The following is a 13,310-nucleotide window of genomic DNA, read 5'->3' on the forward strand; positions in this document are numbered from 1 at the left end:
AGAAGAAGAAAACAAAGGGAAGAAGAATTGAGGGAGAGAAGAATCAGAGGAAAGGGAGGAGGAGGAGAAGAAGAAAATAGAGAGAGAGAGAGAGAGAGAGAGAGAGAAAGAGAGATAAGAGGAGGAGTGCCCTTAGAAGGAAAAAAAAAATGTTTTTTTTTTTTTTTTTTTAATTTTGATCCGTCCTTAGAGTTTTATGGCATGTCATTATAACTTCCCAATCTTAAATAATGTGTCATAGAAAACTCTTCTTTTTCTATCCAAAAAGTCAATCCTTCTCAAAAAAATCCCATCATATTTTGGGGGTTTGAAGGTTTAAGGAGAGTCTTAAAAGTGATGAATGATGATCTTAAAATCTTTCATCTTCCCCGATCATTTTTAACTTATTCAATCTCTTCTTCCACCATTTTTTGCGATGTTTTGTAAAAATCTTTGATTTATTATTATTTTTTTTTTTTTTACCCAAAACATCTATCCTTGTGTTGGCAGATCCTTAGGCATGATCTTAATTGATAAATTATTCTTTTTCTATTTATTTCATATTACATCATCATCAGTTTGACTCTACAATTCAGATCTATGCAAGTAAATATCATTCAGCTAGTGTTCATCAATTAATGCGAGACCTTGATTATCGCTTAATAATACTTAATTTAAAATACCCTTCAAAAACTTAAACTCTAAATTAAAATTTCATTACTAATTCATCAATAAAAAGGAAAATCGGTGTGGGGATCTAATCTTGCATTTTTTTCCTACTACGCCAATTGTGGTGGGGAGCACTTGTACATACAACTTGCTTGAATTATATATAGGCAAGCCAAGATAGCGAAATGAGCTAGTGAACCAAGAAACAAATTATCTCTTCCAAGCCCTCCGAAAGGGGTTCATCAAGGAATGTCAAAGCATTAAAAAAAAAAAAACTATTTTCAGGCTAAAGATAAATAGCATTATAGATGTCTTAATGACACCTGAAAGCAACCTTAAAAGCCTCCAACATTCTCAAATTATGTATTCAGATGAGTGTTTTTTTCACAAATATATTCCACAGCTCACATATCATTGTAATCTTATTATAGGAAACTTTTGAAGTCTACAAGATTGTCACTACCTTGTTGGTGGACTCACTGTTATAAGACAGAACGTGTCAAGCGAGCAACTCAATTCATTCATGATCAAAGGAAGTTGTGAACCCTTCAATTGTCAAGATTCTAAATAAAGCCAAGCCAAGGAAGGAGGAGGAGAGAAAGAAGTAAGAATACGGTGTCCCTTCACAGAAAATCGAGTTCCTTTCGGAGAATAAATGAATCAAAACCAAAATCCTTCTTCCTTTCACAGGCCTTTAAGCTGTCCAACCAACCCTGTCAGGGCCGTCCATTTCTCCAATGCGCTGGCAGAAGAAACGAAAGCTAGTTTCGAGGATTTGATATCGTTTTGGGTAACTGCAATATAAACGATGTTATTCTTCTAAAAGCAGAATCTATTATCATCTGTAAACAGAATGTTATGATGTCATGTGTGATGCACATAGATCTAATCCTTAGTTTTACAATAAGTGGCTTTATGCTATGAAGGGAGGATCGTTAAAACTAGAAATGGAACTATTTTACGAATGAAAATGTAGTGCAAGAGAAGTCAAAATTCTACATTCCAACATGTTCTTTCAGTCAGTTGTGATAAAGAAATTTGGCCAATAGTTGAAGTTGGATAACCATGATGTTCTTATGTTGCATTGAAACTTTTAAAGGAATCACAGTATCATTTTGAACAAAATAATAAGGTCCATATAATAATAAAGGTAAAAAAAAATAAAAATAGATCTCATAATCTATGATAAATCCAACTCAAAATCTTGTAAGTAAACATTTCATGGAGTGTGGGAGTCTTTAACTAAGAGAACTCTTAGGGGAAAAAACTTTGAAGCGCCTATTCCACTTCAAAATTTCGGTAGAACCCTGTCCTTTAAATCACACATGATGTCTTCAAGGTGGTATCCCAAATATTAATGATAAAGAAGGTGTGCGATATAAATACAAAAAAACTACGTGGTATGTTTCAAGGAGGGTTCCTCCAGAAGGCCAAAAATAACATGAATAGAATTAGTAGGAAAAGACAAAGAAACATAATGGGATAAAGGGTAGACGATGAAACATAATATATGATACTTGGGCTATTATTTTAATTTTTAGAATGCAACCTCACCTGATGAAATCAAGGAAGATAAGGAAGAATTAAATGTATCCACCTCAGTTTTTTCCTCAAGACTCGAGCTCAGCTGTCCAAAGAGTACATAAGAGAAACATGGATTCAAATGTGTGGACAGAATATCTTAATAATGATGAAGGGAGCTTATACTGCCAAACCAACTTTTTTCTATAATGCACCATTTATACTACACACAAATAAGTATACGGGCACAGAAAAGTGATTCTTGGAAAAAAAAAAATTGGAAGAGGGAATAACTGTAAAGCAATCCAACAACAGATATCATTTAATTTCTTCGTTTGTCACTCTTACTCTTATACCCTATTCCTTTAGAGGTCATAGAGCTTCTTTGGAGATGATGAAAAAAAATGGGAAGGGGTATGGTTGTCAAAAAAATAAAATGGTTATCTACACCTTAAACATCATATATTAATTTCATGGTGTGTAATAAAAAAGTTGCTTTGGCAATGTAAACTCTCATGAAACACCATATAAAGAAAAGTAGTATGACCTTGGTGAAAGCAATATTTGCTTTTTGGACCCAATCTGCATTGTTGTTTGGTCCAAGAACTGAACTTGCTGATGAAAGATCATTGTTATCGATGGCTTGACCCACTTTACTCAGCTTGTAAACCAGCTCTTGCAGATATGCTGCAACACATGGTTTAACAACAGAAGATCATTCGTTTTGATCGGATAAAAAAGAAAACTAAGTTATGAAGTATGATTACTGTGCTTATCGATGAATTAAGGTGCAGATTCTGAGTAATGTTCTTTCATGGTGTATTCTATCTCACCAGTTCTTTAGTATATGATCGGAGAATATTAACTAATTTATGTACTACTGGTTGCACCAAGAGAGGCATAATTAATGTGGATGAAGGACGGGTTACAGTTTGGGTTTGTTGTCTTGTATCCCGACTTCGATCCCAATTTTATCTATCCACATTCCTATCTATATTCCTTGCAAATCTTCCCCCTCACTCGACTGATATTTAGTGGTACTGAAAATGTTGTTGTCATTTACTTTTAGCACTAAATACATTTCTAGGAAAGAAGGGTGTCGGGGAAAAATGGCTTTTCTATATGTTTGAATCAAGAAATCAAAGTGAAAAACTCTTCAATGCGAAGGGGAAAATGAAGCGCAAATCCAAATCAAATGTGCTTTGAAGAAGATTACAAGTGATTGCAGGAAGGAAATGGCACTTTGTTATGCCCAAAAAAAGCACTCAACCACCTAACTCTTTCAAAAGAATATATCCTATCGGTGTTGAAACTACAGGAGAAAAACACATTTGTAAGCTTATTGTAGAGCTCAATTTTTATTTTTTATTTTTGGTATTGTAGAGCTCAACTTGGACCATAAACCTTATCTATTTTCTCAAAACAATGGAGAAGAAGAGAGAAAATCCTTTATTTCTCCTCTCGAATTTTTTTTTTCTCCTTAAAGAGAATATAATATTCAACCACCACCAAATAGATGAAGTAACCACTGAATGAGAAGAATAGGCTTCAAGTTCTCCCTCTCAGTCCTTAAAAAGCGATTGAAGAAACATAGCTATTGTGGGATCCATCTTGTGATCCACACACATACATATACCCAATGTTCTTCCCAGGATCATTAAGAACGCTTTCCCTTTAGATGGTCCACAAGACTAATTCTCAAGTAGACTCCACACCAACCCAGATTCAACATAGCTCTTATTTGTCCTTTAGCACAAGCTAAGCTATCATATCTTTATATTTTGCTAGGAAAGTGAGATTAGTAGTCAGTACTTAGTAGGTGAAGGCAGGTTTCGAACCCAGGTCGAGGGATCAACACCTACAGATTTTAACCAACTTAACAAACTTAACAAGCTGACACCTTCAGCTTCGGTATCATATCTCAAGAATTCTTATTAGTATAATTATATCTTCTCCAAACGCAACAAATATTTTTAAAAGAAAATATCGTATCAAATCTGTGCTTTATGTTAGTATTTGATAAAATAAAAATGTTGGATCAGTTTCGGTGGTTCCTCTTCAAGTCGTGCCTCTTCAAAGGTTGGACCAGTTTAGCTGGGTTCAAGGGACAAATCTCTTCAAAGCCAACCATTCATTCCCTATTTAAACCCGTGTTGGAAAGAGTTATGTACAGAAAAAATAGAACATAACAATCCTTCAATCCCCCTCTCTCTCTCATTTCTGACATTAGCGAAGGCTAACAATGTGTGATGGATGGACATAACACACTGTATCGAGAACAGAACAATAAAAAAAATATATTTTATGGTAATTCGACAATGTCCTAATGTTGAAGAAAGTGCTAATTGTTCAAATATATGGAAGAACCTGGTCTTTCGAATTTTGTATTATAAAAAAGGCTTCAAGTTGGTCTAGGAATTATAAAGCCACATTTCACCATTTCTAAATTCTAACTATTTAAATTATGAGAACTTAAACCCAGATTCAAAGTCTGCACTAGACCCAATTCTCCAATTCCAACATCAAACACAAGAATTTCTATATATTGGACCCAAGAATAAAACCCATTAGCATTAATCATCAATCCTAATTGGGTTTGGAACCGATCATTCGAATTCCAACAAATAACAGAGAAATTTGTAATTTTGAATTGGAAATATAAGAAGGGACGACCTAACCTTTCTCTTTGTTAGAAGAACTGATGACTCCTTGTTTCTCAATCCTTTTCTTTCTATCCTTCTTCACTCTTTCCATTAGCTCTTCATCGTCGTCAGCTTCTAATATTGCAGCGTCAGCATCGGAGAAGCCGATACCAGCTAAGGAGAGAGTGAAGGTGGTGGTGAGGCAGATAGCAAGGGTTCTCTTGGTCAGAATTGGACAAGAATCATTGGGTTCCTTGCAGAGAGATACAGAGTTTGGTTTCTTCACATTGTGTTTGTGAAGATTAATGGTTGTTGTTGATGGTGAAGAAGTGAAAGATGGTAAAAGAGAAGGGAAGAAGGTGTTTGCAGTAGAGAGGAAGATTTTTGCCATTTTTGTGTGTGTGTGTGTGTGTGTTGGTGGGAAAAGTGGAGAAGTATTGGTTGTTTGGAGGATAAGATTTGTGAGATTCTGTGATCGGATCCAATGTCATTTTTCAAATCTTTAAGGGTATTTTAGGTATCAAAATTAAAAAAGGTCAATTTAAGGTATGATCTTCTTTTTAAAACTTGGTATGTTGTCTCGTCATCCACGCATACCGAGTTGACTTGTCTAATACTGGAAAAACTCATTTAATTCCATTTATAATTATTTGTTAATATATATATATATTTTATAAAATAATATGCATTAGAAGATGTTTAGCAAAAATTCATATTTTTATTAATAAAAATACAAAAACCTTGTTGATTTGATGAACTTTTTATCTATTTAGAGTTTATTTTTTAATATCATCGAAGTCATCTCAATTATCAAATGAGATAGTGTGCGTCGCCCAAGTCACCTCAATTATCAAATGACACAGTGTGGGGGATGATTCACATTGAATATTTTACTCATTCTTGAATATATCAAGATGACACAGACAAGTCATCTTGTTCTCAAATGAGATTTGAAATTCATGGGTATGATCCTTAGTTTTAAAATCGGTCCCACCATGATTTCAAAAGAATTAAAAAACCGAGATGACTTATCCCACATGACATTTGTAATACTCATGAATGGGATGAGAACCCTAACCAAAGAATTGCATGTGTTCTTTTTCTTCTAGTTCTTGATTCATAAATATGTCTCGTCCAAGATAATCAAGATGTCTTGCCAAGTCATTTTATAAGACAAGGTGAGAAAAGAGATTGAAAATTGTGTTCTCGTTTCCAACCTCTAACTTTTGTGATTTCAATGTGTCTCACTGACTCGTAAAGAATTAACTTTTTTCGGATCAACCTGAAAATTCCTTTAGTGAACACAAAAACTCATCAAGTCGAAATAGAAACACGTCAATTGAAAAACGAGTAGACCCTCTGTTATTCTTTTTTCGTGCAATTCACTGTGGTACTCTTTCCATAGTGGAGAGGCCATGATAAAAAATAAAAAATAAACTAACACATCAGGCATGTAAGGATCATGTCTTAAATTAAAGATTTTTAAAATAAAAAATAAAAAATAATTTAAGACTGATCAAGGATTTTTAAAAGGAATGGTCACTTGACTCCAAAGGTTTGGCGTTGTCTTAACCGTCTAACTTCACTGCAATGAATCACAGATGACGCATTCCCAATTCAATAAGGTATATTTATTTATGCTCTTTTGAAATACGAAACTTATGTAAAAAAATTTAAATTCCACAATGTTAAAATATTTTTTTATATTAATAATTTAGTGCTTATATTTATTGACTCGTTCTGGTTTACTCATGAATCATTAAATTGAGTAAATCGATGGTTTTCAAGTTTGAAAATCCAACTGTAATAAATCCTATCATCAAGATCATTAAGGGTGTGTTTGGAAAATGAGAGTTCATCATGAAAGTTGAACTTTCGAGAGTTCAACTCTTGAAGTTAAACTCACAAAAGTTGAAGGTGAGAATCAATTAAAACTTTTGTGTTTGGTTGTTGTGATAGTTTATTTTCCCTCTTACAATTTTTTTCTAATTTGCTAAGAGAAAAAAATTCAAAAGCATCAAAAACCAAATCAATACAGAGCAGAGGATTTTCATAAAAGGAAAGATCTGAGTTTTATGCAAGCTTATGATGGAGAAGAAGACATGAAGATGGATTTAGGGCATCTATAACATACATGAGAGAGAGAGAGAGAGAGAGAGAGAGAGAGAGAGATTATGTTGTCTTCAACTTCAAAGCCCTGTAATGAAAAAACTCTTAAAAGGGTTTGAGAGAGAGAACCCTAAAAAAAGATTTTATGAAGATTCCTTGTTTAAATAACCAAAAGAACAAGTACTAATTCTCAAATGACAAAACCCAGAGAAAATGAGGTAGAAAACTCAAAAAAATCAGTGGAAATCATGGATTTCAAATGGCTAACTTTGCAGCCTCCTACTCGACAACTATGGAAGACGTTTTCCATCAATCAAGTTGAAATTGTGAATTCCAATCCACCACCAATTGCTCGTCAAGGGCTAGACAGACCATGATAATGAGAAACATTCAAGAATACTGTATTTTGAAGGGTTTCACGCAAGAATTGTTGAGAGTTGACAACATTCATCATTTATGATGAATGTTGAAATACTCAAAAAGAGAAGAGTTGGGGTGTTGGTGAGTTGGCAACCATCGCAAGTTGACACAGTCAAACACCAAATGTTGAGCAACTCGCGAGTTGCCAACTTTCACGTGTAACTCACGATTGTCAAACACACCATAAGTTGTGCACCCTTTCAATTCTCAATCCATGTTAGATGTGGCTGACTACAAATACAAATTCTCTCACTTGTTACCCGAATTTTAAATGATTCACTATTTGTATAGAATAGGGGAAGATTCCTATCAAAAGAGGAAGAATTTGAATTTAGATAAAGAACATGGAATGTGTATCGATCTTGATGGGATGTTATAGAATTTAAAAATTAGGTTACGATCCGTCAACTCATGAATAAGGAACTTGTATGTGTGTAAATGAAAAATCCAACTATAAAAAAAAATACAAATCTCAAGAATATATTGAAGACCTCTAAGATAAATCTCAATCGTTAGATTCCACATTTCCAGGTTGGGATCATGTGTGAATATATGAGTTCCTTTTTAAAAGTCTACCGATCCCAAACCCTTTAATTTTTAAATAAATTTGCCATCAATTTAAATATAATTAGTTTTTTTTTTCAAAAATAGAATAAAAAATAACCGTTCCCAACTACCCATAACTAGAACGCATAAAGCTGAGAGAGAGTATAAAGCACACGTGTGAGTTTGCAGATGCAAGGAAAGAATGAAAGGTGAGAAGTACGGCCAAGTAAACAAATCTCAGAAAATACCAAAACCCTAGAAAACATCCTCCAAAACCCCTCTCTCAATCCCACTACCTTCAATGGTGCTTGAAGCTCCATGACACGGCGTCGTCTCTTCTTACTTTTTCTTCCTCACGAAAGGTATATTTTAATCCATCAACCCATCTATCTATCTATCAAAGAAGAACAGTTACAGAAAAAATAAAAATAAAAATAAAACCCTAATTGGAGGGAAAGAAAGGAATGAAAAGGTATACTTTGAGAGTAGTAGTAAAGGATAGAATCAATTCTAAGACTCTTAATCTCTCTCAAGTAATCTTTCAAGAATTATCCACCCCAACAAGTATTGTATCTGAATTGGTTTCTTCTTATTATCCATGAGTTGCTGTCGTTGTTCATCTCATTCCCTTTTACTACATATGGAATCCTCCTTTGCTCTCAATTCCTCAAAAACAATGGCAACTATTTCACATATCTTCGCTTTGTTTCTCTTCTTGTTCTCCTTCTTCGTCGCCACCTCTCCTACTGGTAGTCTTCTTTATTCCTATTGTTATCATTGATTTGAAAATGCACCTTTTGGGGGATAGGGGTTTAAAGATTTGAAAGAAAAAAAAAAAAAAAAACCAATCTTTTTGGTTGCATTCAGAGGGTATTTGCTGTTTTACTTTTTTAAAGTTGGAAAATAATCCATTGTTATTGTTATTGTTATTTGATTTGAAAATGCACCTTTTGGGTAGAAAGATTTGAAAAAGAAAAAAAAAAATCCAATTTTTATGCTTCTGACTTTTTCTAATTTGGTTGCATTCAGAGGGTGTTTGCTGTTTTACATTTTTAAAAGTTAGAAAATAATCCATTTTTCATTGTTATTATTATTTGATTTGAAAATGCATCTTTTGGGAGATTTGGTTATAAGGGTTTGGAAACAAAAAAAACCCAATCTTTTATGCTTTCGAATTTTACTAATTTTGTTTCATTCAGAGGAGAGGGTCTCTGTTGTTTTATATTTTAAAAATTTGGAAAGTAATTCTTTTACTGTTTTTAATATCTTCTTGAGATGGAATTCTATGTTTATATCTCCAAAGTTACCTAAGAAAAGATCTGAAGACATATAGTTTGACAGAGAATTTTGCTTTAAATCAAATTGAATTAATGATTCATTTTTCCGACCCCAAATAATTGTCATTGCTAGAGATTCTGAGTGAATTTCTGTAAATCCCCTAATCTTGAAGGATTTTGTTATTTTTCCCACCCAAAAGGGGTATTGTATAACTAGAATGAATCACCTAGATTCTCACTTTGGAAATAGAAGTTTATTCTTCTTGTCTCTGTTGTTTCAGTTTGGGATTTCTTGATAAACTCTATGTAACCAAGGATGTGTTTGGTTGATCTCTGCTTCTTTTTCTTTTATTTTTTTGGATAAAGTGTTTCTGAATTATAAAGGGTTTAATTGAGTTATTTATGTTTTCTGACCCTTGTGACAGTTCAAGCCTTCACTGGGACATATGGAGTAAACTATGGCAGGATTGCCGATAATCTCCCCCCACCTGAAAGTGTTGTGACGCTTCTCAAAGCAGCAAAAATAAAGAACATTCGAATCTATGATGCAGATAAAAGCGTCCTCAAAGCCTTTAGTAAGTCTGGGATTGAAATCGTGGTTGGTATTGGCAATGAGTTCCTCAAAGACATGAGTGTGTACGAGGATCGTGCCATGGATTGGGTAAAAGAAAACGTACAACCTTTCCTTCCCGACACACATATCCGCGGTATCGCTGTAGGAAACGAGGTCTTGGGGCATGACAATGAAGAACTTTCGGAGGTTCTATTGGGTGCCGTCAAGAATGTTTACAACGCCGTCGAGAGGCTTCGATTGACTAATCTGATTCAGATCTCAAGTCCACATTCTGAAGGCGTCTTCGCTGGATCCTTCCCTCCATCTTCGTGTACTTTCAAGGAGAATGTCGTGCAATACATGAAGCCACTTTTACAATTCTTCTCTCAGATTGGTTCGCCTTTCTATATCAACGCCTACCCATTTCTCGCCTACATTAGTGATCCAGAGCATATCGATCTTAACTATGCTCTCTTCCAAAAAAATCCTGGGATTTTAGATCCCAAGACTAATCTCCACTATGATAACATGTTTGACGCTCAGATTGATGCGGCTTATGCCGCTTTGGAAGCAGCAGGATTTGAAAAGACAGAAGTCATTGTATCGGAGACAGGTTGGGCTTCTCATGGAGATGAAAATGAAGTTGGAGCCACTCTTCAGAATGCGAGGACTTATAATCTTAATCTGCGTAAGAGGCTCCTCAAAAAGAAGGGAACTCCACTTAGACCAAAGACACCAGTGAAGGCTTATGTCTTTGCCTTGTTTAATGAGAATTCAAAGCCAGGGCCAACCTCAGAGAGGAACTTTGGACTTTTTAAAGCCGATGGAAGCATTTCCTATGATATTGGGTTCACTGGACTCAAGCCTTCATCTGCATCTTCATCCCTTTTGTCTTTGAAGGTATGAAATTACTTGAAATATCTGTCATTTTTCATTTTCTATCTAAGATTCAGAATTCTCTTTGGTTCTATTTGGCTGGTAGGATGTCTTTCCTGTTTATGTAGTGGATTTTATTGCTCCATCTGAAACAAATTTTGCACCATTAAATTAGTTTATGTATTGGAAATTTGGAATATTGTAGGACTCTGTTTAATAGATTATTGAAGCAAACTTTTGATATTATATTTGGGATATATACTTATAGATTAAAATACCCAATGTATCACATTTCATGAAAAACAACTAAAAAAGAATAGATTGTTTGCAAATATCTATGCTGTCGAATTTTTATTCTTATAATCCAATGACATTAGTTCTTCAAACAAGTCTTATTTTTATATTTCTTGAAGCACCCACTTAATAACTATGTTGTACGCATCAATGATTGAACCGTCCTGATTAAATTTGTGAAAGTTGCATAATGGCAACTAAAATTTCCTTTTGTTTTGTTGTGCAAAATCACAGGATATTCGAGCTCGAGGATGGTCCACACCTTACTCCATGGTTTTGGCTACGTGTGCTTCACTGCTGTTTCTAGCTTTGTCGGCATGATCTCATAAATAAAGAAGTTTCGATTGTTGTACCACCCTTAATCTTTGTTTAAAAAGCCAAATTGGCACCTGGTTTCTTGTAAATTTGCATTTATTTCCCATTCATTATCAATTCTTGTATGTATATATGTATGGTCACTCCTGAAAAATTTCACTGGAAACAGCTGATCATTTTTAATTTATTCATCAATATGCCAAAATAAATATTTCATTCGCGATTCTATTCTTTCATCTCTATTCAATGGATGTATTTTTCTTTCTGTAGTATTTTGTGCCAAATGTTTACTCCCACATGGAATTATTGCGAAGACCACTTTTTGAACATTGATTGGGTGAAAGATTCGATGTATTACAAGTCCAAGATCTACCATAACAAATCAATATAAGAGGATGCATAAAGGATCATAGTTTGGAAAAGGAATGAGGTGTTACTATCCTTAAGTTTTTCATGACACATGACTTAGTAATTTGCAAAGACTAATGATAATCTGACTCGAAAATTTTCACTCGGTTGATATGGCAAGTGCACAGAACCGTAGATCTTTTTCCTTATGTATTCCGAAGAAAAAGATTTATAGTTCTATGCTATTGCCACCATGATTTTTAAACTCGATATTCCGTATCGTCTCGTTCACCTTTGATACCGAGTTGACTCGAACAATACGTCTCATCGAGTCGTCTCATTCGACATTGAAACAATGGTTTTTAACCATTTAAAAAATCTGAAAAAATCTGAAAATTTCAGGAAAAATTCAGAATTGACTCCTATTAAAAAATGAACTAAAAATATATGTATATATATATATATAATTAAAAAAAAATCATAATATACATATCAAAATAAATAAATTAAATATTTATATTGTTACGTTGTTTCATTTTCATTGCACAAGTATATTAAACTTATTTTCCAAACACAATATTTAAAGAGCACCAAACTTACCATCAAAAATATCAATTAAAACACTAATTTCAATTCGATAAAAATCGGTATTATAAAAATTGGATCGACCCTTATTGGAATTGGTTTTTATTCGATCTCAATATGATCCAAATATGTTTCAATTGATTTTCATCATATTATAAGTATGATTTGACATATAAAATACAAAGAAGCAACATTCCAAAAAATAAAATACAAAGAAACTTTATAATTATGTAACACAATTGACCTACTTTCTCACATTTTATTGGATAGGGACACGATTGATCCATATGCCATCTGATAGGTTACTGCATCAAATTCTTATCGGATCTAATTTTTATTGGAACCCAAATCTATAATCCATGTATGAAGTTATCTAATAGGCACAAATTGGATTTTGGATTCATTGACAGCCAAACTATTTTCAGAACCCAAATCTTCAATCGAGATATGAAATTATTGAATTTGAATGGATCGGATTTTGGACCCATTGATTGCCTTACTATTGAGGGGATCATAGTAATTTATGATCCTAAGTATCCGATTACATCAGTAATTAGCAGTTGAGAAGCATCCTATATTTGCGATTTAGGAAAATGGCCCACAATTTAATGGTGTTGATTCAATGTGCATCATTGGTCCATCACTAATTTCAAAAATATTCGATAAAACTTCGTTAACTCGGACGAGATTTTGAAAATCTCGTCCGATACAACTCGTTTGTCTCGTGAGTTAAAGTAAAATCTGTAATGTCTCGTATATCTCGTTCGTATCGTCTAAGTTTTGCGAAAATATCGTCCGAGACGACTCGCATATCTCACGATGCGCGGTCGTCTCATGACTTATTGTGAGTTGGTCTCGTTAGACTGCGATACCGAGTTAACTTGGGCGATACGTCTCGATCTCGGATGAGTTTAAAAACCATGATTGCCACATCGACTGAGTACAAACCGAGTGAAATTTTTTGAGTCAAAATATCACGACTCTTTTTCGAACACTTTAAAAGGGTTCGTGAGTGTTTTGATAACCTCTAATACTGAGTCAAATATATATTTTTTCTCCATTCTAGAAGGATTTGACATGAAAAGTTTGTTAAGCCATCCCATGGACTGCCTTTTTATCACTCCACCAAGTTTTTCTATTGTGACTTTTCTCTTTAGTTTCTCCTAAATTTCTCTT

General features: G+C 33.9%; 2 protein-coding genes across 2 annotated transcripts; one reads left to right on the plus strand and one right to left on the minus strand.

The window, feature by feature from the left end:
* Positions 1-983: 983 nt before the first annotated feature.
* Positions 984-5,241, minus strand: LOC147411869 (chloroplast thylakoid lumen protein). Its single transcript, XM_086453306.1, has 4 exons — positions 4,848-5,241; positions 2,717-2,856; positions 2,203-2,275; positions 984-1,442 (listed from the first exon to the last, which is right to left on the minus strand). The coding sequence occupies exons 1-4, from the start codon at positions 5,200-5,202 to the stop codon at positions 1,333-1,335; spliced, it is 678 nt and encodes a 225-aa protein (XP_086309432.1). The 5' UTR covers positions 5,203-5,241; the 3' UTR covers positions 984-1,332.
* Positions 5,242-8,298: 3,057 nt separating this feature from the next.
* On the plus strand, positions 8,299-11,418 carry LOC147411870 (glucan endo-1,3-beta-glucosidase 14-like). Its single transcript, XM_086453309.1, has 3 exons — positions 8,299-8,635; positions 9,589-10,616; positions 11,121-11,418. Exons 1-3 carry the CDS (start codon positions 8,485-8,487, stop codon positions 11,205-11,207), a joined length of 1,266 nt encoding a protein of 421 aa, XP_086309435.1. The 5' UTR covers positions 8,299-8,484; the 3' UTR covers positions 11,208-11,418.
* Positions 11,419-13,310: the final 1,892 nt, after the last annotated feature.

The sequence above is a fragment of the Akebia trifoliata genome, chromosome 1, assembly GCF_017979445.1.
Source record: "Akebia trifoliata isolate Shusen 1 chromosome 1, ASM1797944v1, whole genome shotgun sequence".
Taxonomy (NCBI): Eukaryota; Viridiplantae; Streptophyta; class Magnoliopsida; order Ranunculales; family Lardizabalaceae; genus Akebia; species Akebia trifoliata.